At 44.5% G+C, this 24,304-nt stretch overlaps 1 protein-coding gene across 2 annotated transcripts in view; it reads left to right on the top strand.

Annotated features, from left to right (window-relative positions):
* SP2 (Sp2 transcription factor) overlaps positions 1–19,981 on the top strand; it is a 156,700-nt gene extending 136,719 nt beyond the window's left edge. For both annotated transcript variants that reach the window (XM_086924295.1, XM_086924294.1), the window contains exons 6-7: positions 18,055–18,248; positions 18,768–19,981. In XM_086924295.1, the coding sequence (XP_086780421.1) occupies positions 18,055–18,248; positions 18,768–18,868 (295 nt within the window). In that variant the 3' untranslated portion in view covers positions 18,869–19,981. The remainder of the gene's footprint in view (positions 1–18,054; positions 18,249–18,767) is intronic.
* Positions 19,982–24,304: the final 4,323 nt, after the last annotated feature.

Below are 24,304 nucleotides of genomic sequence, written 5' to 3'. Positions count from 1 at the left end.
GGTGTTCTAGTCCTTTGGAGGAGGGAAGAATGGCTTCAGCAGGGGGTGGAGTGGCATGTTATGCCTCTGAGCAAGGCATCGTTTACTTCCTTCTTCACAGCCTCCTTGACGCTGTCGGGAAGAGCTTTTTTTAGGTGACGCTTCCTGAAGGATTGAAGCACTGTATACTGTACTGCTTTTCTTTTCTTTCCGAGCACAGTGCTGATTCTTGGGGCATGTTTTTTTCATTGTTATATTGTGCATTTATATCTTCTCACTCCTGCTCCTCTTCTCCTGTGCATTTCTCCTATTCTACTTTCCTTCCACGTGGGAGATCCTTGAGTGCTTAATTTAGGTCTCGAGTGCAGCCAGACCGTTTCATCCATTGGTCTGTTATGTTAATGCTCGCATTTTCCTTACACCCACTACAGCATGAGGCAACTGGGCAGCCCACTGCAGCCATTGCTAACTTTACTGTGATTGACCCCTTCACAGAGGGCACATCTGCCCACAAAGTAGTTCCTGTCAGTGCTGTGGAGTACTATTGCACTAAGTTCTTGTAGAGACAAAAATAATATTATACACCTCAGCCATTTTTTCTTACATTGACGAGGCTCCAGCAGCTTCCCAGTAACAGTTTTGAAAATAAAATACGCATTGACAGACCTATCCGCTTTGCCAACGCTTGTTTTAGGTCTCGTCTAGAGACCACTTTGCCTCGCCGCTTCTTGTTTTCTAGAAAATTCGTAATAAATATATACATAAATACAAATACTTTAGGTCAACTGTCTTTAACAGTTGGTCCGTTCAGGTGTTAGTCACAATTTCCTTCCCCCCACCATAGCATACAGCATGAGGCAGTGAGTCAGGCCACATCATCCACTGACTGTCCAGCACTGCGAGGGACGGCATTTTGCCTGATTACTTGTGCTCGGCCACCTGACAAGGAGTGCATTTCAGCGTCGGGGCTGGTGTACCTCTGCTGCTGGGCCACTCCTTTAGTTATATATATTTTTTATTCTTATTCAAGTGGGGTGCTTTTCACATTGGGAATAACAGTTACAACTAATTGTATGCATGCTAAGACCTGAGGTTTTGGCTTCCTTGGCAATGCTTGTGATTATTTATTTAGTCAACTACTAGACAGTGCAAAAACTTAGAGTGGGCTTAGAACAGGACCCTTGGTTAACATTGGATGGCATTATTGTCACTCATTTGCTTTCTTGTTATTTGATGGCTTGCTTTCCCATTCCTCTGTTTATCCCTCCTTTGGAGCATAGCCTTTTTGTGACCCTTATGGTTGGTTGACTTGTATTCTTCCCCTGCTCACATTTAGGGAACTACTTTTTAGGGCTCGTCCTATTAATCGCGCAAGCGAAAATAGGACGAGAGTATTGAGGGCAAAACAAGCTCTGAAACCACCAGGCGGATTACATCGAGTGCATGTGCTCGTGAACGCGCTTACCATTTGCTCCCGAGCCGCCTGCCTCCGAGAGCTTCACTTCAAAGGGATCCACTCCCCCGCCTTTGCACTTTTCACGGCTGCCAGGCCGTGTCTCGCATTTCTCTCCCCCACCCCCCCCCCCTACAACATTCTTTATCTACTCCGCATATGCTTTACCTTCCCTCGCTCGCTCCCCCCCAGGCTCTTTTATCTACTTGTTCCTATTGCTGTCACAACATGCTTTTCTGCAACATTCAGCATGTGATTTGCGCTTTCACTTTCCAAACAGCCGGTCACTTCCGTCACATGTTTTTTTAACTAACTCATTTTATCTTTCTCCCACTCCTTCCGAGATGTTGTTTATTTATTTATTTTTAATTTAAAAAGTGCCAGATCTGCTAATAATTACAGATGTTGAGCCATCGCCAAGGCTCGAACACTGGTCCCCAGCTCCACAGTTCTCTCTTCTCTCTCCATGCTTGTTCTTTTTAAATTCAGTTGGGAGCATTTCACTTCACTTCCCATGCTCGCTAACACAGCAACACTGTCCTGTCCTTACTACATAGTGCCTTTGTAATGATGAGTGTGGGGGAGTCTCATGCTCCTTACAGTTGAATGAGGCATGCCTTTCGCCTTCCTATGCCTTGTTATGCTCCTCCCACACTTTTCTTATTTGTTTATTTTACCTACGGCAGTGCTAACACTGCAGCAGAGCGCATGCACACACTACTTAAAAGACACATTAAACATAGATTGTGGAGGTGCTAAGTGGAGTCGCCCACTCAACAGATATGCTCAGGTCAGTTAAATTGTTGTAAGTTTCCAGCAGCTGAAACGTAGAGTGACCTCACAAACAGGCAGCTTCAGAACTTCCACTGTAAAATGCGGCTGCGCTTGAATTACTTGTTTATTTTTCTTTACTTTCGCAGGCTTTTTTAATTAAATATCGTCAGAAGGAAAAGAAGCTGGCATTAGCCCCAGTGTGGTGTGAATGTCCTTTCTTATATTAAAGATGCTGCTGGCCACCTGTCTCGGGTCCCACGGGCAGAACTGGGAGGGAAGGTGCCGCAGCTCTCATACCCAAGTGTGCTCCGAAGTGCGTGAACAGAGCTGCTGGGAGACAGGAACACACTGACAGAGCGAGGAAGTGGCCTGATGTAAAATGAAGTGCTTGGCCAGCAGATTTCAAGGAACTCAGACGAGAAAGTACATTCTTTCGGTACTTCCTATTTGGCTTTCAAGAAGCTACACGAGAGCCGGTTAAAGGTTGCCCAGAATGCCAAGGGTCCCGGAATTGACACTGTACAGTCTTCAATCTCGGACATCCCTGGTCTAACGCCCCAAACACCCCACATAGCACCCATAGCCTCCTAAAAGCCACCTGTCTGTTGCAGAATAGCTGTACGCAGGGCCATAGACTGCAGATGGTACTTGGCTCTCCGAGCTCTGCCCTCTGTTAGACTCGTTTTTTTGTGCCTTTCTGCCCCCTATTAGACTGGTTTTTGTGCCCATCTGCCCTCTGTTAGACTAGTTTTTCCCTTTTTTTCTGCCCTTCTGCCCCCTGTTAGACTCGTTTTTTTGGGCCCTTTTGCCCTCTGGTAGACTCGTTTTTCCCTTGTTTTTCTGCCCTTCTGCCCTCTGTTAGACTCGCTTTTTGTGCCTTTCTACCCTCTGCATCGCCACATCATCACTCGGCGCTACCCCAGCATCACTCGGCGCTACCCCAGCATCACCCAGCACCACCACATTATCACTCAGCACCACCACATTATCACCCAGCACCACCACATTATCACCCAGCACCACCACATTATCACTCAGAACCACCACATTATCACTCAGCACCACCACATTATCACTCAGCACCACCACATTATCACCACAGCACCACTCAGCACCACCACAGCACCACTCAGCACCACCCCATTATCACTCAGCGCCACCCCATTATCACTCAGCGCCACCCCAGCATCATTCAGCACCACCACAGCAGCACAACAGCACCACCACAGCAGCACAACAGCATCACTCAGCACCACCACAGCATCACTCAGCACCACCACATTATCACTTGGCACCACCACAGCACCACTCGGCACCTCCACAGCACCACTTAGCACCACCAAAGCATCACTCAACACCACCAAAGCATCACTCAGCGCCACCAAAGCATCAGTCAGCGCCACCAAAGCACCACTCAGCGCCACCACAGCACCACTCAGCACCACTCAGCGCCACCTCAGCACCACTCAGCGCCACCTCAGCACCACTCAGTGCCACCACAGCACCACTCAGTGCCACCACAGCACCACTCAGCGCCACCACAGCACCACTCAGCGCCACCACAGCACCACTCAGCGCCACCACAGCACCACTCAGCGCCACCACAGCACCACTCAGCACCACTCAGCACCACTCAGCATCACTCAGCACCACCCCAGCACCACTCAGCACCACCCCAGCATCACTCAGCATCACTCAGCACCACACCAGCACCACACCAGCACCACACCAGCACCACACCAGCACCACCCCAGCACCAATCAGCACCACCACAGCACCACCCAGCACCACCCAGCACCACCCCAGGACCACCACAGCACCACTCAGAACCACCACAGCATCACTCAGCACCACCACAGCACCACCCCAGCATCACTCAGCACCACCCCATCATCACTCAGCACCACCCCAGCATCACTCAGCACCACCCCAGCATCACTCAGCACCACCCCGGCACCACCCCAGCACCACTCAGCACCACCCCAGCACCACTCAGCACCACCCCAGCACCACCCCAGCACCACTCAGCACCATCCCAGCATCACTCAGCACCACCACAGCACCACTCAGAACCACCACAGCATCACTCAGCAGCACCACTCAGAACCACCACAGCATCACTCAGCACCACCACAGCACCACCCCAGCATCACTCAGCACCACCCCAGCATCACTCAGCATCACTCAGCACCACTCAGCACCACCCCAGCACCACCCCAGCACCACTCAGCACCACCCCAGCACCACCCCAGCATTACTCAGCACCACTCAGCACCACCACAGCACCACTCAGCGCCACCCCAGCATCAATCTGCGCAACCATTCAACAACAACTGTTTCAAATATGTTCTCTCAATGTATCCAGCTTTATCACAAATGTCACCAAAAGATGTTAATATTTCACTTCTGTTCTTGGATTTTCGTCACAATAAAATACACTGAACATAATCTTCACAAAAGTTATTTACAAAAGTTTAAGCTATTGCCATTATAAATTACAATCACTTTTATTTAAGTATTAATTATTTAAAAATATTAAGCTATTGTTTTTTTATTATCAATACATCTAAGTCACGTAAATACAACATATGTTGCATTACAAATGCTATAGGTGTCACATTTGCGAAAGTTATAACTATTGGCATTGTAAATGACAAAGCTATTAATTTAGCCATTTTCAAAACCAACACATAAATAAAAAAAAATGTCATTTACAAGACCAATAGCTCAAACTTTCCTAATGCGAGACCTATTGCATTGCAAATGCTTGTTCTGTTAGTCGCTCCACTGCCATTCCTATTCACAGTGGATCACGATCTCCTCCACCAATGACAACTTCTTGCCATCTATTTCAGGATGCCTGGTAATGGGCCCTGGCCCCTTGAATTCACCTTTCTCAAAGACTCATTGGCACCATTGACTCCTATTGGTCAGCGCTTTGTGTGTCTCATTTGAATTTTCTACCACTGCTTCTTTCAGTGCTTTCGGATTCACGCCCCCATCAGCACCCGGAGTAAACCCGGTATACGGGCAGACTTCCACCAGGCATGTTTGCTTGCTGAGGAGCCCATCAGACTGTTATGAGAATGGGCCAGGGAGCCTCCAGCAGGGCATGACTGCATGCAAATGGGTAAACGTTTGCTATGCGCACTGGCAAAGTAAGACTAGGTCCTCGATAGAAGTTCCTGCAATCTGATGCATGGTCCTGATCTGACTGTGCTGAGTCAGAGTGCACTTGGAAAAAAAACGGGACTATGTGCCTGGCTTAACTGCTGGTGTCATGTCTCCACTGTTGAAGTTAAGATCATGCACCTAATGGCCTTTAGGATTCTCAAAAAGAGGTTGTTCCAGGTGTTTCATCATGGCAGCAAAGTCCTTAGCTGTGCTTTTGCATACTGCAGAGTGAAAATGTGTCCGTTAACCCTGCTGGCGCCTTTCACATCCTATTTGGTACATTTGGCTCCCACAGTGCCCTTCCATTTCTGGTGCTTTTCAGCAGTTTTAAAGATCTCAAATGGGTATAATTTCTGATATTTGTTTCCCACGTCTTCATTTCTTGATTTTGCTCACGAGAAATTAACACCCATAGTCTTTGAATGTCACTCATAATTGTACTGAAATTATGAAAATATCACACATAAGCGATCTGAACCCTTGGCAGCTATGAGACCATGCAGGTGCGCTGCCCAGCCCCTTCTCTAAAACAGATGAGGCTTTCATGACATCATTCACAGTCGCCAGCTATTACTCACCGTTCGACTATGCTTCCACTGCAAGAGGTGCAAACTGTACCTTGAGCACTGGTGTAGGCTAATTCTTGTAATTGGGAGAAGGACTTCTGCTGCGTAGGTCCCTGCACATCTGTAATGCAAGGCATTTGTGGAAAGTCATCGGTGGTGACCCTCCGTGAGAACCTCTCTTCTAGGGGACATACTGCCACATGCATCAAGCTAAGCAACTGCGACTCCTTAATAGCGAATATTAGGGAATAGCTATTAAAGAATCGCAATTACCTTTGCATGTAGGTTTTGCTAAAAGAAATAGCAATTCTTGGCAATAAGGCCGAAATGTCAACACATCAGTCCACATCTTTTCTTCTTGTTCAATATTTGATTAAGTTCCATACAACGTTACTTTTTGGTTACATTGACATTGTTTCGTTGTGCGATTACTTATAACAAGAGTGGACTACAACGCAAGTGGACTTTATAGAACAATTGATAAATGTCTTATCCACTTGTACATTGCTGATTATTGATTATTGTTTTTTTAACAAAATTGTACCCCATGAAATGAATTGTGATATATAAAACTTTTTTCACAAAACTACTCCCCGTGTAGCATTTTCTATAGTGAGTTGTTACTCCTTTGTTTAAGTAATGAATGTGGAATTAGATTAAAAACAGGTTTTTCAATTAATTTAAGTTGATCATATTGTCTAAGCCAGTCAAGCCTGATCATTTTCCTGTTACTAAATCGTTTTTAAATCAATAGACACCAGAAAAAATCCCTTGCAAGCAATTTGCATTTATCATATCTTAGCCCAAGCTCGCAAGGGTATATTGGGTCACCCACCTCCATAAACCTCAACATCTCATCAGCGGTAGCAAGCGCTATATAAATGCAAACCTCTTCTATCGCGCCGCTCCCCTTCTCTATCTAAATAAATAAATAGCATATCCACCACTCAAATTACTTTCATATTTCACTATGCTAATTTTCAACACTAATCCTTTATGGGTTCCAGAGTAGCATGCTACTTGCCAAAAAAGCGCTTCAACACCCCATTAGGGGTTACAAGCGCTATATAAATACAAACCTTTTTTCCTCCGCTATCCTTCTCACTCCAAATAAGTGACTAATATCCACCACTCAAATTACGTTCATATTTTACTATACTAACTCACCACTAATCCTTTATGGGTTTCCTGAGTAGCGTGCTACTTGCCAAAAAGCGCTTCAATTGATGGGGTATGAGGGGTAACAATCAAATGAAATGAAAGTGATTTTTTATAAAGCGCAATAGCTACCCTGAGGTGTCCTAGAGCTGCGGACTGGCATGTGTGATTGAAAGGTTCAACTGAATTTATTTACTGAATAATAGGGTTTTTAGCTTTTTACGAAAAGATAGCAGGTTGGGCTCTGATCGGAGGTGAAGAGGGAGGGAATTCCACAGTACCGCTGAATTAAAGGAGAACGTTCGGCCCCCGCACCTGGCTCTCCGAATCTTGGGTACTGTGACACTGAAGGCATGGGCAGATCTAAGCTGCCTGCTTGGGTAGAAGGGTGAAATAAGAGAGTGATTATTGATGGCCCCCTTTCTCCAGAAGGCACGGTGTGCAATACACATGCTATTAAATTTGATTCTTTTCCTAATTGGGAGCCAGTGGGGATCTTAGTTCTGATTTTACGGGGAGGCGACGAGGAATCTGGAGGAGGGTTCGTGCAGTACAGTTCTGGATGACTTGAAGCTTGTTTAGGGTTGCTTGGGGGGCCCCCAAATAGAGTGCATTTCCAAAGTCCAAGCGGGAGAGCATAAGGCCCTGAATCATGATCTGTCTTGCCTTGAACGGAAGGAGGGGGAGGATTTTACGAATGAGCCTGAGTATACCAAAGCAGGTAGCTGAGAGTTTGACTGCTTGGAAGTTAAAGTTCAGTGACTGTCCTGCCAGATTCCCAGGCTCTTAATTGTATCCTTGGCTATAGGGGCAGGTCAAGACAAGGCAGCCATATTGAGTCAAATAGAATGGTGTGGGGAGTTGCCTAGCACCATCAGCTCAGTCTTGTCTCCATTCAGTTTGAGACAAGACGGAGTCATCCATGAGAAAACTGCTTCTAAACAGCTCCTCATGTCACTGGGCCTGGATTGGGGGTGGTTCAAAGCCACCACTAGCTGAGTATTGTCTGCGTAGGAGATGATTTTGATTCCAAATGGGCAAACGATCTCAGCACATTGAAAAGTGTAGGGCTCGGGGAGGAGCCCTGTGGCACACCGCAGTTGAGTGGTTTGCTGGGGGAGGTAATTTCGCCCTCGAAGACTTGAAAGGAGTGGTCCGACAGAAAGGACTCTAACCATTTAATAGCTTTTGTTGATATTCCTAGATTGATGAGCCTGAGCAGCAGGATGTTATGGTTTACGGTATTAAAGGCGGCACTGAGGTCCAGGAGTATAATGGCCCCAGGGTCTCCTTGATCCGTAATCATCCTGACTTCCTCTGTCACAGCGAGGAGAGCGGTCTCAGTCCCGTGCATGGGTCGAAACTCTGTCTGGGAGGGGTCTAGCAGGTGATTTGTTTCGAGAAACTCAGTCAAGGTGTTGTTAACATCTTTCTCAGTGATTTTGCTTAGCCAGGGCAGTAAGGAAATGGGTCGGTAGTTTCCTGTTTTTTTTTTTTATCTAGGTTAGTTTTTTTAAGGAGGGCTTTAACCATTGCCCGTTTCCAACAGGGGGGGACGATGCTTGTGGCAAGAGAGGCGTTGATCAGATCAAGGATAGTGTGGAGAATATGTGTGGAGATAGTCCGCAGGGAGTGCGGGGGTGCTGGGTCGTTAGGGGAGCCAGATTTGACCTGCGCCATGATGGATTGTAAGATAGTGGAGTCCAACGGGGAAGGGTTTCCAGGGAGACTGAAGGTTGGAACCTTGGCTCAGTGGGCTCAGCTTGTGAAGAGGGGGTTGAGCGTGGGGGAAGGAGGAATAGATGGTGTGAATTTTGTTATAGAAGAACTCGGCTATATCATTACAGCGTGATTGGGCATTATGGATATCTGGGTTTTTTCTGGGAGTTTGAGAAGGGTTTTTGTGATCTGGTATATTTCTTTAGGCCTTGAGGCTGCAGCACTGATTTTATTTTCAAACAAGATGGCTTGTGCGCTTCTAATTTCACTTTTGTACGTTTTTATGGCAATTCAGTATGCGGTTTTTTGAGAGGATGAGTAGTCTAAACGCCATTTTCTTTCCAGTTTTTTTACATTGGCGTTTCATACCTCGTAGATCCTGGGAGTACCAGGGGGCCGTTCTGGGGGTGCATTTGAATTCAATGTGGTTTATTGGCAGTATTGAATCTAATGATTGGTTTATCCATCTATTATAATTCTCATTACTTAGAATGGGGTCAGAGTTGCAGGGAGGTCTCGGGGATTCAAGGGTTGTTGGCCACTGTGTGTGGGTAAGTTTTGAAAAGTTGCGATCCATTCGGGGAACTGTAGGTGGAGATGGATGCAGAGTAGGGGCTACTCAGGAGATGGGTGTCAAGAGATGGTCTGTCCACGGAAGGGGGGAGGGTGTGCCAACTAGGAGGTCTGTACAGGTACTAAAGATGGGGTCAAGAAGGTGACCCTTAGAGTGAGTAGGTTTCAATACTAGTTGTAGGAGTTGTTTTTCCTTCGAGACTGGCCGTTAATTCTACGGCCGCGTGGTCCGTGGGGTCATCAAAATGAATATTGAGATCCACTAGAAGGGTGAAGTTAGGTAGGCTGCAGGCTCTGTTGGCTATAGAGGAGGGCAGACAATTGAGGAATTGGCCCATAGTCCCAGGTGGGTAGTATATGAGCGTTCCTGAGAATGTGCTGGTGGGGGAGAAATCTAGGGAGAAGGAGAGGCTTTCGCTGTTGGATATTGGGTTGGGGGAGCTGCGGCAGTCATAGCATTCTTTATAGATGATAGCTAAGCCACCACCTCTTCCAGTTGAGCGGTCCTTACGTAGGATTTGGTATCCTCTTGGTAGGGCTTGAGTGATGTCAGGGTCGGACTCTGAATGGAGCCAGGTTTCTGTGAGGAACAGCGCATCGGGTTTAAGTTCATCTAAGATTAACGAGATCTGGAGGGAATGTTTGGGGAGTGATCTACAGTTTACAAGAAACATGTGGCGCTGTATGGTTGGAATTGGGGGGTCAGGGTGGGGCTGGTAACCACAGTGTGGGCAGGTAAAGCTTTTTTCATCTGGGTTCCATGAGGAAAGGCAAGGGGCGGGCGTCTTTCCTCTGAGTTTGAGTAGAGAACTGGGGCTGTAATTTCTGCCTCGGGTGGGGGGACGACCAGGGCTTGTGGCCCCTGGTCCCGGCCGGGTGCAGACTGGCGCAGAAGGGCTTGCCTTTGGCGCGCCGCCGGCACACGTCCACGCACGTAGAGTGTGACATTGGGCTTTTATGGGATGCAGTAGGTGGCTCAGTAGGCTCCGCCCTCCTCCCCTCTAGCCCGGAAGTGTTGACTGTGCCGCGCCTCCCTCCACAACAATCGTGAATAATTCCTGTGGTGGACCAGGGAGAATGCGGGAGTTTCCAGGTGTCAATGGGTGCAGGAGTGCGGGGTAAGTCTTACTGGCAGTAAATTGTTCAATTGCAGTTATTTTGAAAGATTTCGGCGATTTTAAAAACAGTGATGGTGATTAGCGGCAGTACCGTGATCGGGTCAGCTTTCAGTGACAGCGCTATATAAATACAAAACTTTTTTTCCTCTTCTATCCTTCCACTATCTTTCTGATTCCAAATAACTGACTAACCTATCTACTACTCAAATTACTTTCATATTTCACTATACTAATTCAACAGTAATTCTTTATGGGTTTCGGAGTAGTGTGCTACACTAGATCTGGAGGTCTCTAGTTGGCAGAGGTAGTTACCAATCTCTAAATAGGGACCCTTGCTTCTAGTCAGGGCAAGGGGGACACACTCTTTAGATAACCCCTGCTCACCCCCTGGGTAGCTTGGCAAGAGCAGACAGGCTTATCAAAGGCAATGTGTAGAGTATTTGTACAAACACTCACAGTAACATAGTGAAAACACTACAAATGGACTCTACACCAGTTTAGAAAAATAAAGTATCTTTATCTAAACTCCACAAGACCAAAACGACAAACACCCAACATACACAGTTCAAGAATATGATGTTAAAAGTGTTCTAGGGTTTACGGCAAAATAATCCACAGTTGCGTCACTTTTAGCCCAAAGTACCTGTAGATGCGTCAAAAGTTCCAAGCGGCAACTGCAGCGGCGAAAAACAAGCGATGCGTCACTTCTAAGACCCTGGGGAGGCGATGCGACAACCCCGCTGCACGCAGCTGGGGTGTTGCGACGAATCCGGTCCCTGTGGGAAGCAATGCGATACCTTGTGTGGATTCCGGCGTGCAAGTTTTCCAGTAGGATGCGTCTCGCACAATGCGCCGATCTTCGGGGCGGCATCGATCTCCAGTGCAGCGGTGATGCGCGGCACAGCGTTGATCCTCTTCTGCCGCGATCCCTCGATGCGCTTGCGCTGGACTCTGAGGCGATATTCGCAGCGAAGTGATGCGGTCCGCAAGCAAGCTACGATTTCCTACAGTGACGACAGGCTCTGCGACAATACTCGCAGCAACAGAAATCTTCCCGCACCGGGGCGATGTGCTCCACAAGCGAACTATGCGTTGGTTCTTGCAGCGGCAACAGGTGCTGCAACGATCTTCGCGGCAACAGGAGTTCACTTGCACTGTCGACGATGCGCTCCGCGAGCGATGCGTGCAAATTTGTAGATCTTCTTTTCTTCTTCTTTTCCAGCTCCCCAAACGGCAGGCAACAACCTCCAGAGGCCCCACAAATGGATCAAGCACTCTAGGCAGGTCTGCACTCGCACAGCAGAGTTCGGGGGGGGGGGGAAGCTGGGGGTGAAGTCCTTTTGTTCCTGGGACTTCTGAACAGGAGGCCAGCTCTCCTCAGGCCCTTTGAGATCTTTCAAGCAAGGGGACACAGCAACAGCAAAGACCTTCCCCTCTCCTTTGCAGCAAAGCTACTGCAGTTCAGCCCACAAACATACAGCAGGACAGTCCTTCCTCTTCAGTCATTCAGCTTTTCTCCTTGGCAGAGGTTTCCTCTTGATTCAAGAATTATCTAATTTTCTGAAGTCTGGGTAGCCCTTTTTATACCAATATTCACTTTGTTCTCTGAGGGCAGAGAGGCATTGGCTTAGTCAGAACCAGTTCAGGTCAGTCCTGGAGCACTTTGTTTACTTGACTTCTTCTTTCCTTTGAGAGAGAGGGGCAGGGTCGTCAGACGCCCAGCAGGAGGGGAGCCGGCATTGTGGAAGGCAGGCACAGCCCTATTCAGGCCCAGGTGATATCCCCCCACCACTCAAGATGCAGATGGAGCTATTCAGCCCAGGAATGACTCACTCAGCCTCTGGGAGCCAGCCCAGCCCCTGTCACTCACAAACCTGACAGTCAATTCACAAACAGGCCAGGGCACACAGATAGGTCAGACAAGAAAACAGCCTCTTTCTAAAAGTGCTGTTTTCAAACACAGGATTTAAAAACCATCCTTCCTAAAAAATGGGTTATTAAATTCTGAGTTCAGGGATACCAGACTTTTATTTTCTATCTTGCTCCTATGGGAAGATATGCAGGTAAACATTATATACAGCATTCCCCATCATTGCCTAATGGCAAGATAGCCTTTCAATAGTGAAAAACGAAAATGGCTGTAATTCACTACCAGAGCAAGTCACACACACTAGTACATGCTCTACCTTTCACATACACTGCACCCTGCCCAGGGGGATACCTAGGGCCTTCTATAGGGGTGTCCAATGTGTACAGAAAGGGAAGGGTTAGGCCTGGCCAGTGTGGACACTGGTCAGGTCAGTATGGCAGTTAGCAACTGCACACAGGCACCGTGGTGGCAGGCCTGGAAACAATTTTAGGGCTACTCATGTGGGTGGCACAATCGGTGCTGCAGGCCCACTAGTAGCATTTGAATCACCAGCTCCAGCACACTCAGTGCACTTTACAAGGGACTTCCTGGTAACACAAATATGCCAATCATGGATAACCAATCACAATAACAATTTACCTAGGGAGCACTTGCACTTTGACACTGATCAGCAGTGGCAAAGTGCCCACAGCATCTAAACCAGCAAAAACGAAATCCAGCACAGCGTCAAAAATACAGGAGGTAGAGGCAAAAAGTCAGGGGCAACCACGCCAAAGATACCAGGTCTAATCACAACTAATCCTTTATGGGTTTCAGAGTAGCGTGCTACTCGCCCATAAAGTGCTTCAACACCCCATCAGTGGTAGCAAACGCTACATAAATGCAAACCTCTTCTATCCCGCCGATCCCCTTCTCTATCTAAATAACTGAATAGCATATCCACCACTCAAGTTACTTTCATATTTCACTATACTAATTTTCAACACTAATCATGTATGGGTTCCTGAGTAGCGTGCTACTCGCCAAAAAAGCGCTTCAACACCCCATCAGGGGTTACAAGCGCTATATAAATACAAACCTTTTTCCCTCTGCTATACTTCTCACCTCAAATAACTGACTAATATCCACCACTCAAATTACTTTCATATTTCACTATACTAACTCACCAATAATCCTTCATGGGTTTCCGGAGTAGCGTGCTTCTTGCCAAAAAAGTGCTTTAATTGATTGGGTATGAGGGGTAACAAGCGTTATATAAATACAAAAAAATGTTTTCCCTCTTCTATCCTTCCGCTATCCTTCTGAATCCAAATAACTGTCTAACCTATCTGCTACTCAAATTACTTTTATATTTCACTATACTAATTCAACACTAATCCTTTAGGGGTTTCAGAGTAGCGTGCTACTCGCCGAAAAAACACTTTGACACCTCAGGTAGTAAGCACTATGTATATGCAATTACAATACAATACAACTGCAAGCACTAGGTCCCTCTCAAGTGTCTCGTTCTTGTGTTCTATTGTTGTATTTTGTCTTTTTGCTGAGGGGAAACAGCATTAGCAAAAACTATTGGCAAAGCCAGAAGGTCAGGTAAAGTTGGTGCTTAATTTGAGTCTGTGGGGCCTGTGAGCTTTTTTTTGAGGGCCAGCACTTATTTTTCTGCATCAGATATTTACCAAGGGTAACAGAGGGAAAACAGAAACATAGGAAAGACTCAGTAAAAGAAGGACTACAAAACCGTCACAAAGAGAAAGCAGAAATCTGCAAAAGCGAGATAAAAGAGGAGTAAGTGTCTGGATTTAAGACTACTAGCCTTGGTATTCAAGGGTACTGACATTTAATTGAACAGGTCACAGACTTCTGAGGAGAGCTTTCGGAACCAACACCCTTTCTTTTCCAAATTAAGCACTAGATTAAGCCATTTCACAGTGAGACCTGTTGGCTTTGCCAGTACTTGTGTCCAGTGGCTCTGCTTGTACCTTACCACCTCCTAAATAGCAGAACCCTTAGACTGCTTGTTTCTACTGCTCCTTGTGAAAAATCATTGAAGTTTAAAAGATGGTGATTCTAACAAACCAGCTGCTTGGCTGTTCTGCTCAGTGCATACAATTCCTGTTAAGATTTCAACATCTAGGCTACCGTTTATGAAGAGGCCTTCTTCTCCATCTTTGCAACAGCAGCTTTCTTCACGGTACCCACCTACCCCCTCCCCCTAGCATACAGGGTCACTAAATTTAATCTACTCACAGGCAACTGCCCGAGCAGTGGAACTTCCACTTTCTCACACCTTGTGTAGAGCTCCACTCACCAGGATCTCTAACTGGACCATGCTCCCTCCAGATGCTCTCCTCCTCCTCACAGGGTCCTCTAGACTCGGCAGGCGGGTGCTGGTGTTCCAGGTGGTCTTGATTTCCCTGAATGATGTCCCTTCACCAAGCTACAAGACATTGATCCCCAGCCTGTGGTTTGTTTTTACAGTTTTTTAGTAGGTTAAAAAAAGATAATCCCTTTGAGATATTCAACATGATATCAACACACGTATTCCCTACATGCAATCACAATCACTCTCTGAATATTGGATTACAATTCCATTCGGGATGCTGAAGCACTTATTCAAGATATTTAATACACAATATAGCAGTTACAAAAAAACATATGCAAAATAATATTTCTTAAAAATTCGTACAAACTGCATTAAAACCCACAATAATACATCTAGAAGTCAATAGTGCAAGAAATCCTTAAGCAAGTCGTTTCCCTGGAAAGCAATATAGTGAGACAATAAAATCTGTCATAGTTAATGTCAATTTAGATGAAATATGCAGCACCCCCCAGGGGGATCAATTTCCTGTGTTGGTGTGGTTGCTGTCTTTTCCCAATTTGACAGAGTAACATGCTTCGAAGCGTTTCGGTAGCGTGGGTAAATCAGGCCACCTTCTTCAGGACAAAGGCTTTCATTCATTCCTTTCCATATTTAATGTGTCCCACAAGTGTTTTAAATCTTTGTATACCTAGATTGAAAAGATGGACGGACATGTTGACATATGTAGAAAGAATTTCACCCTACATCTATACAATTAAAAATAGTCCCATCTAAAATCCTATTTAAAAAAACATTGTTACCTTAAACAGATCTTAACGATATTGCATTTAACAAAGAGGGCAATTATCAATACTAAATAGATCTATAAAACTCATTGTAAAATATATCATTAGTGCCCCACACATCTTCTAATCTGCTGCAATCGTCCGTACTGAGGTTTATATACTAAATACCATTCAAGCTCACTATATTCATTCATGCTCCAATGGGACCATTCACCCATTTATTCTTTCAATGATTGAGCAACTCACAGGTGCAAAAGCACTCAGTTGCTTGTTGCTCCAACTCAACTCTTTAGGTGATGCACCAAGTGTGCCTTATATTCTAAAGTAGAAAAATTTGATAGCAAACTTTACATATTGATATGTTACATATTATTCAATAAATCCAGACTTAATTTATTACTGGACTTGTTACTATATTACCTATAGATCTTTTTTTCTGATCCAAAAAAGGAGTAGGCCACTTATCAATCGGTGGTACAATATTAATCAGATTCCCCCAATGTTATGGAGAAATGGTTATTACTAATATTTAGTGTGCGGGGTAGCCATCCCTTACTCATTGTATTCAAGATGTCCCCTCTTAAATACTGATGTATACTTTGTGTAACTAACTTATACACCTCACCTATCTATGGTTTACCACCCATCCGGTGAACCCGATAGTTTATATTTCAACATCTCACCTCAAGTTCACTTGATTTAGGTGATCTAATGTGATACTGGAGCGCGTCTTCGTGGCTATAATAAAAATATATATACATGATTACGTTTTTTTTATAAAAAAAACGGGGCGGTTACATTTTTCTCTCATAAAAATACTAAACATAATCCACTTCAGCGGCTTATATTAAATTCCCTAGCGTATTATTTATCTGTTATGGCTGTAACCTCTAGTTAGATAATGGCCCATATTACTTGATGTTTAAAATCACGTAGACCCTCCTGGTATTAAATCGTGACTTCGAATGCATAAATGGATATATGTTTAGATCCTCCTTTAATCAATAGGTTGACAAATTGAACTGAATGGCTAACTGTCACTGTACAAGAAAGGAAAGCAGCCAGGAAATTCAAAGCTGCACCGCCTAATGTAGTCACAAAAAGAGACAGACCATATGTTGCCCACCTCAATGGTCCGCACATTGACCATATATTAGACACGTTTTAGTACAGAAAATAGAGAGGCAATGGAAAACACTTGTCTAAGAACGCATTTAACAACAGACCTTGGACACTCAATAGATGCTTGTGGGTCTTGGTTGTTGATGTAATTGTTTTACTTTATTGTGTACTTCCAAAAGAGCGCAGCCAACGGTTTCCATCTTCATCAGGGCAAGAGATCAGAACCACTGGGACACACAAGATTCCTCTTGGCATAAAATGGAAGGTATTTTAGTCATTCACTTGTGAGTCCTGATGACAAAATATTTTGTTCAGTCAGGGGCCAGATGTCCGTCATCTGTTATAAACAGGTGCAACGTGAGCCAAAAAAAGAGTCCTACCATGATCCTGTGGTTCACATACACAAGTCACTTCTCTTTAATACTATCCACCAGCCACCATCCTGTTTTCAGAGATTTAGTCAGTCAGACTCCATCTTCGAAAACAGGACGGAGGCTGGTGGCGCCGTACACGACCCATATAAGGAATCTTGGAATAAGAATTCCTGTAGGTATTTCGCCGAAAGGTTTCTTGCAAGTCCTAGCCCTAGAGGAACATGTCTTGGTAGTATGTGAACCACGTGATCTATTCAGTGTCCAATGTGCATTTTTAATATGTTCTTAGGTAGGTGTTTTCCATTGCCTCTCTATTTTCTGTACTAAGACGTGTCGAACTGTCATTATGCTGAAAAACAGATTTGTGGAAAACCTTGGTTCAGGTTAGGGTGCTAGTTCAGGCCTTTCCTTTAAAGTGAAAACGAAAAGTATTTTAACAAGAAAATCTGCTTTATGTTTTTTAAAGAATTTTAATTTACTATTTTTTTAAAGTATTTAATGCAGCTTTAATAAACTACATATAAAATATGAATAAGGATACAAAATGTGGCCTTTAATTGTAGATTTTCTTTCTCCTTTTTGTAAAAGTGCTTTGGTTCAAGCACATGGGCAACAATGTTCAGTGTCTGTGAACTTGAAGAAGATACCTTTAATAGAGAATCCCATTATGAGATTTTCAAACATAAAAATTGTGGAAGGAAATCCTGGATTTATTTTCTAGTTTGTTTGCATTTTTATAATCATGTTTGTAACTGTAGTGGCAGGAAGAATACCTCTGCTATTATGTTTAAGCAGCGTGCTTTCTCGGATAATGATTCTGTTCAGGAGTCTATTTGCTCCGTTCTCTTTTTCAGCTTGTTGAGAGATTCATAGCTATTTGTCCGAAAGTAGTAGCCATCATTAAATATATGTGATCAAGACATGGAGCGGATCTAGAGTTAATTGAAAGTTAGATACCTGTAGCAATAGTTGTTATTGTCTATAATATACTACTGGGCCAGAAAATGTTTTCTAGTGTATAGTTACAGTTAGAGATTAACATAACCTGTATGCTTTGTTGTCTCAGACCGCAGGACCAAGGAAAGAAGAGACATGTTTGTCATATCTCAGATTGCGGCAAGACGTTCCGGAAGACTTCGCTGCTGCGGGCACATGTACGCCTACATACTGGGGAGCGTCCCTTTGTCTGTAACTGGGTGGTGTGTGGGAAGAGGTTCACACGCAGCGATGAGCTACAGAGGCACGCCCGTACACACACAGGTTTGTTGTAAAGATATCGACTCAGTTTCACTTTGTAGTATAGGTCCAGTCCATGCTTGGCTTCTGCTGTCCTCCTATCGCCAAGTAGGTTACATGAGAATTTAACCCACAAGATTTGTCAATGGGTTTGCAGTAAGATTGAAACACTATACCCAATGGCTTTTAGACACTGTTCTCTGAGCAGAACTGAGGAGACGGTTAACAGAATTGAATAAAATGTTGTATGGTAGAGCATCTGGGGTCTGAAAGTTGGGGGTGCTCCTGTATTTCAGGTAAATGGCCATCTCTATTACCTTGTAACATTTGTAATGTGTTTGCCTATATGCTTTGCCTCTCATGAGGAAAGGCTTTACTCACTCTATTTTGGATGTTTTAACAAGTTTGACATCAAACTATAGTGAAGCTTAAACCGTTTAATTGTCCCATTTCTCTTATTGTCTGGGAGAAGTAGGTCCCTGATAAGAGCTGATATGTTAAGAACAAGTGGCAAAAACCTTTAACAGTTATTTTCCTTTATAGGTGATAAGCGATTTGAATGCTCCCAATGTCAGAAGCGCTTTATGAGGAGTGATCATCTAACAAAGCATTACAAAACACATCTGATCAGTAAGACTTTATGAAGGAGCAAGCCTACGTCATAGAGATGAGCAAGACTCTACCGGAAGACTGAGTTCTCTAGCCGAAAATTAAGCATGAGTGGATCGGAGGGCTGTACAGGACTGCAGCAGAGGGTAGATAAAACTACATCTTACGAAAGAGCAAGAAGTCACCTGAGGATTCATCCAGAATTCTACCTCTACTAGCAACATGTCTGTTTGGGTCAGGTGGTCCAGTTCTCCGCTGCACATGAGATTCATTTCTGTGCTAAGTTGCACCACAAGTTCAGAGTTGCAGTGTTGGGTATGTTATCCTCAGTCAGAATGTTGCAGTTACCTTTTCTACTTATGGGGGTTATATGCATAGACTGAGATTCCCTGTAAGTGATGGTATTCTCTAGTCTTGGCAGGCTGCGATTCTCTTTCACATCTATCAAACCCTTCCCGCAAAAGACGGCAACGGCTGGTTCACCGGAGAATGCCATTCTTCCTTTTTTCTCTCAAAGAAAGCACCTTTGGCTACGTTTTGGAGCTGTAACTACTATTTGGAAGTAATATTGCCTCACAATTGTAAGTCCTAAGGAAGCTGCCTTGTGCAATGATCTCCACACAGGGCAGTGGCGTGGATGCATATTCAATTGATATTCTAAGCAAAACAAGTTGGATTCTGCACTATGACCGGGTTTTGGATCCATAACAGACTAAGCCCAGCTACCACTGAAGCATTTGATCAACTATATTATTTCCAAGCAAGAACATTTCCCAGCACATTCCTTCTTTTGTATTTAAATAGTGGGAAGGGGGGAGCAACTGCCCTTGCCCCCAACCTTTATTAGAGTTGCCTTACGCGCTTTATGCTGAATAATGAACTTAAATATTATATTATTTTTATTTAATTGGTTATATTTTGTTATTCTTCCCTTAGATGAAGCGATGATGGGTGGAGTGGCCACAGTTTGGCTCCATAAGCCCATTTCATTAAAACAATGTAATTTCTAATCTGCAATTTAAAAAAAAGACGAAAAACTGTAAATACTGTAAATTAGATTCTATCTGCCATCGTGTCACTGTGTGTTTAAAACATTACTTGGTATTTTTGAGCTTTTAAATTAAAAAGAAAATGCTATTTCTACTTTATTTCTTGGTTACCTAGTATCAGTGTCGTCTGAAGCATGCCGGGGCTGTAACTATCCCTATATATGTTCACCGAGTGTACCACATAATACTCTCTGGTAGATTAACAGTGCCTACTAGGTATGGGACTTTTTTGCTCCTAGTTAGACATACATCTGGTGGATTAGCAAGGCCTGTGTCGGGATTAATCCTCTATTGCTCCTGCGTGGCTTCATACAGTACTTCATTGGTATTCTAACATTGCAACCATTTTTTTGTCTTCATTCTACTGGGTGGTTCCTACTTATTCTAAAGGTCCTCCAATAATGCACATCAACAAAGGTTTCTACATGTTAAGATCCATGCACATGAATCTATTGGTGGTTCCTAGTCTCGGATGCAAACGGACAGGAGGGTCGTGTTTCTCACTACAGGGACCAAAATTTTGGAACGCTCTGCCCACCTCATTGAGTCTAGAAACCAACTATTTGCGCTTCAGAAAAGAGCTGAAGACCTGGCTTTTTACTCAAGCTTATAGTTAGACATGGACTTTTCTTAACTGGTGACCACAAAGGGAAAAAAAGTGCCAAGAGACCTGTTGGTGAACGTGTGCTCTACAGAGTTTCAATAACATATTACTCTGTCCAACGGATAAAGTAGCGGCCTTCGCCGCAGCACCCCATGCTTATGCGAATTAGCAGTTAATACATTGTTCTTTTTCTACATTGTTAAACCTTACACATAACCCAGCATGTCCCATATAGGTCAAGCTACAAATACCACCCTTTAGAAATATACTTCAAAGGACTCTTAGGAACCCAATGTAAATCAGAATCTTTCATGACCTTGCCAGAGGTATGCAACACTACACAAGCTATACATTAAGTCAATCCAGAAAGAGCTTTGCGCCTCGCCAGGGCAACAAAGGTGTTGTACAAATGTGAATACAGTGAAATGCAATTTCAAGTAATCATTCGATTAGAAGAGGAAAACCTTACAGTATCTGTCTTTTTTTAATCCAGTAGTAAAAAAGTAATTCAAATTTATAAATATCACATAGCCTGGTTTAGTGCCTGCTTCCAGCTAGGGACCAAAGTTCCACTGCAAGAGACATATGGGAGAAGTCTCCAGGAGTGGTAACGCTGGACTAGTCCACTTCAGAAGACTGGGTGTGTGTTCATGTAGAGACAACTTGCTTTGAACGGCGAACCCGAATGCAGGAACACCTTTTATTAGTCAAGTGGCACCAATCCTTGTACAACAGGCACATGCCATACTAGGGTATACATACACAGTCCTCCCTTAAAGAGTCAGTAAATGCCAATGTCAAAATATCTCTACGAAACACACAACAGAGGCAAGTCCTTAATGAAATACATTGCTCAAAATGTGCATGTTGGGATGAGATTATGGCACAATATTACAATCAATATAATGGTCATCATTCTGGCATTAAATGGTACAGTTGTCATTTTTCTAGTTCACCCGAGAGCTGTTATCACCATATTCTGGGAGTCAGTTGGTCTTGCAGAAGAAGCAGTGGCTGTCTTTGTTGACCCCTATATAGTGCCTGGTCCTGCACATTTTTCTTAATCCTCGTTTTACTATGTTCCTTCATCATACAGGTCTTGTGAGGGGCCAGCCTCGTAACGTCTTGGTTGAGGAAATCTAGCTAATGAGCTAGCCCAAGCCACAGTTTGTAGTTAGTGTTACCTGTCTTTCAAGCAATAGTTACTGTATTTTACAGATATCATTTGAAGCAACATTCCAGAGTAATATGATACACAGAAATCGGTGTGGTAAATAGGAATAAGGCGCTCTAAGGTCTTCTTACATAAAATTTCGGTTACAGTATTTTATTTATTTGTATTTATTTATTTAACTTATAAGGCGCACAGCTACCCGCAGTGGGTTCCCGGCGCCAAGGGAAAGATTAAAAGGAGGAAAAGAGAGCAACCATGGATTATTGCTGAAAAAGCCATGTCTTAAGTCCTTTGCGGAAGCGGAGATAAATAGTTTCAGTTTTCAGTGCAGCAGGCAAGGTATTCCAAAACTTAGGACCTAAGTGGGAAAATGAGCGACCACCCATTTTCACCAGCCTGAATCTCGGAATTACAAAATCACCTTTACAAGAGGATCTGAGAGAACGAATAGGGTGATAGGCGTGGATAAGTTCCTGTAGGTATGCGGGGGCTGTGCCTTGTTTGATCTTGAATATATAGCAGAGAGTCTTAAACTTAATTCTGCTGGCAATCCTGAGCCAGTGAAGATCAAGAAGTGATTAGGAAACGGAGACTCTCCGCGGAACATGGCATAGGAGTCGTGCGGCCGCATTCTGCACAGCCTGAAGTTTTCTAAGAGTTACTTGATCGGCTCCCAAATAAAGAACGTTACCATATTCCAGGCGTGAAACAACTAAGGCCTGGACCACCGTCCTTTGTGTGGAGACAGGTAGCATCCAAAGAATTTTGTGGAGCCATCTTAAAATAGTAAAACAAGTGGAAGCCACTATTACTACTTGCTGCCGCATAGAAAGATTCTCATCAATGAGAAATCAGAGGTTGCGAACCTGGGCAACAGGCTGAAGAAGAGAACCCATTTCTTTAGGCCAATGTTGAGGGCCCCATGAGTTCCTCCCTTTGCCCAGGATGACAACCTCGGTCTTTTCCCAAATAAGCTTCAAAAAGTTGTCACGCATCCATTCTGAGACCTTGATCAGTCTAGTACGGTGCATTCAGGTACAATTATGTTCAAGGCATGTGGGCTGCTGAATTCATATCTGTGCATAGATCGCCGCCTAGTGTTGGGTCCGGATGATTGCATATTGTTGTCCTGGAAGAGTCTTCGAAGTATCACGAGATAGGTGGCTCCTCCCTCGGACTACAGTGCGGATGGGCATCCTCTCCATCCTCGGATTTTTCCTCCATTGGGTTCGGATGTACTTTTCTTTACTCTAAGTTCGGAATCGAAAAAAGTTATTCTAGAAGGCCAAAAGGCCTTAGAGTTCGTCGGTATTGTTTCGATCGGTCTAGGAAAACTTTGTTTAGAGTTATCCAGCTCTGGATGTCGAATCGGGCCGCAGGCCTTCTCGACGCTACGTGGACCGGTCGTCGATGGAACGGACTCCTTTTAAAAGATGCCCTCAATGTAACGCAAAATTCCCACATACAGACAAACACACTGATTGTAACAGATGTCTATTCCCAGATCATAACGAAGACGACTGCCTAGCCTGTGCCCAGTTTCGATCCAAAAAGACGATCTGGAATCGAAGGGCCGCTAGGTTAATAATGCAGCAATCCGCGCCGGAGCCAGAAAATATCTTCGACGAGGAAGAACTTGTCGAAGCCGAAGAATCGGAGGAACAGTCCGATCAAGACTCCGAGCATGAATCCAATTACTACGTCGATGACGAAAAAGACATCGTCGAGGTAGGAGACGGCGATCAAGGGATTGGAGCGGTCGAGGACGACTCCAGTGATGAAGTGGGGCGAATCGTGAGTACACCGCCCCACAAATACATTATGTTTGTTCCAAAGGCTCAGGTCGCGGCATCGCCGGAAGGCCTTGGCCAAGATCTCGATACCGATTCTATAGCCCCGCACTCCAGCTCGGCTAAGAATATTCAAAAAGAGCCATCTTCTAAACATCATCAAAAATTGGTATCAAAACCAAAAACAGTGGAACCGAAACCAAAACCGATAGACAATACAGTCTTCGGACCGAACTACGTAGACCCATTGGAGTCGAACAGAAAGGTCGCCGAGCCGAAGGCCAACGTGCCTATACAAACTCCGAAACCGAAGGCCGTCGACCCGATAAAATCGGCTCCGACTGCAAATAAAACAAAAGGAGTTCTTCGAGAAGGCCTCGATCCCAAAAGGGTCGTCGAACCGAAACAGAAAGTCGACAAGCCAAAAGTAGTTTCATCGAAAACTATTGAGCCGAAGCCAATCAATCCAAAGAGGGGCATCGAGCCGAAAACTCAAGGCATCGTTCCGAAACAACAGCTTTCGAATACGCCTCAAGTTCGAGCCGACTAGAAATGTCGAACCGATCAAAACATCAGCTCCGAAGAAACAAGCACAGCCAAAAAACACGGTTGGACTGCCGAAACCTTTGGGACCAATTAAATTTGGACCTCCAACTCCCCTTGACAAAACGTAAAAAAACTCTTGTAACGTCAAGACTGGTCGACCCAACGAGGAGTGTTGGACCGAAACAACGAAACAATTAAAGACAAAAACTGCTGAAGAGGAGATCTTATACACAGACCCCTCAGCAGAAGAACAGTCAAAACTCTATATTGACCCTAATACTGGCAACGTTACTGTCTACAAAAGGAAA

Source organism: Lissotriton vulgaris, chromosome 5 (genome assembly GCF_964263255.1).
Source record: "Lissotriton vulgaris chromosome 5, aLisVul1.2, whole genome shotgun sequence".
Classification (NCBI taxonomy): domain Eukaryota; kingdom Metazoa; phylum Chordata; class Amphibia; order Caudata; family Salamandridae; genus Lissotriton; species Lissotriton vulgaris.
Note: the sequence above shows the minus strand (reverse complement) of the source record. Positions and strands in the feature narration are given on the sequence as shown.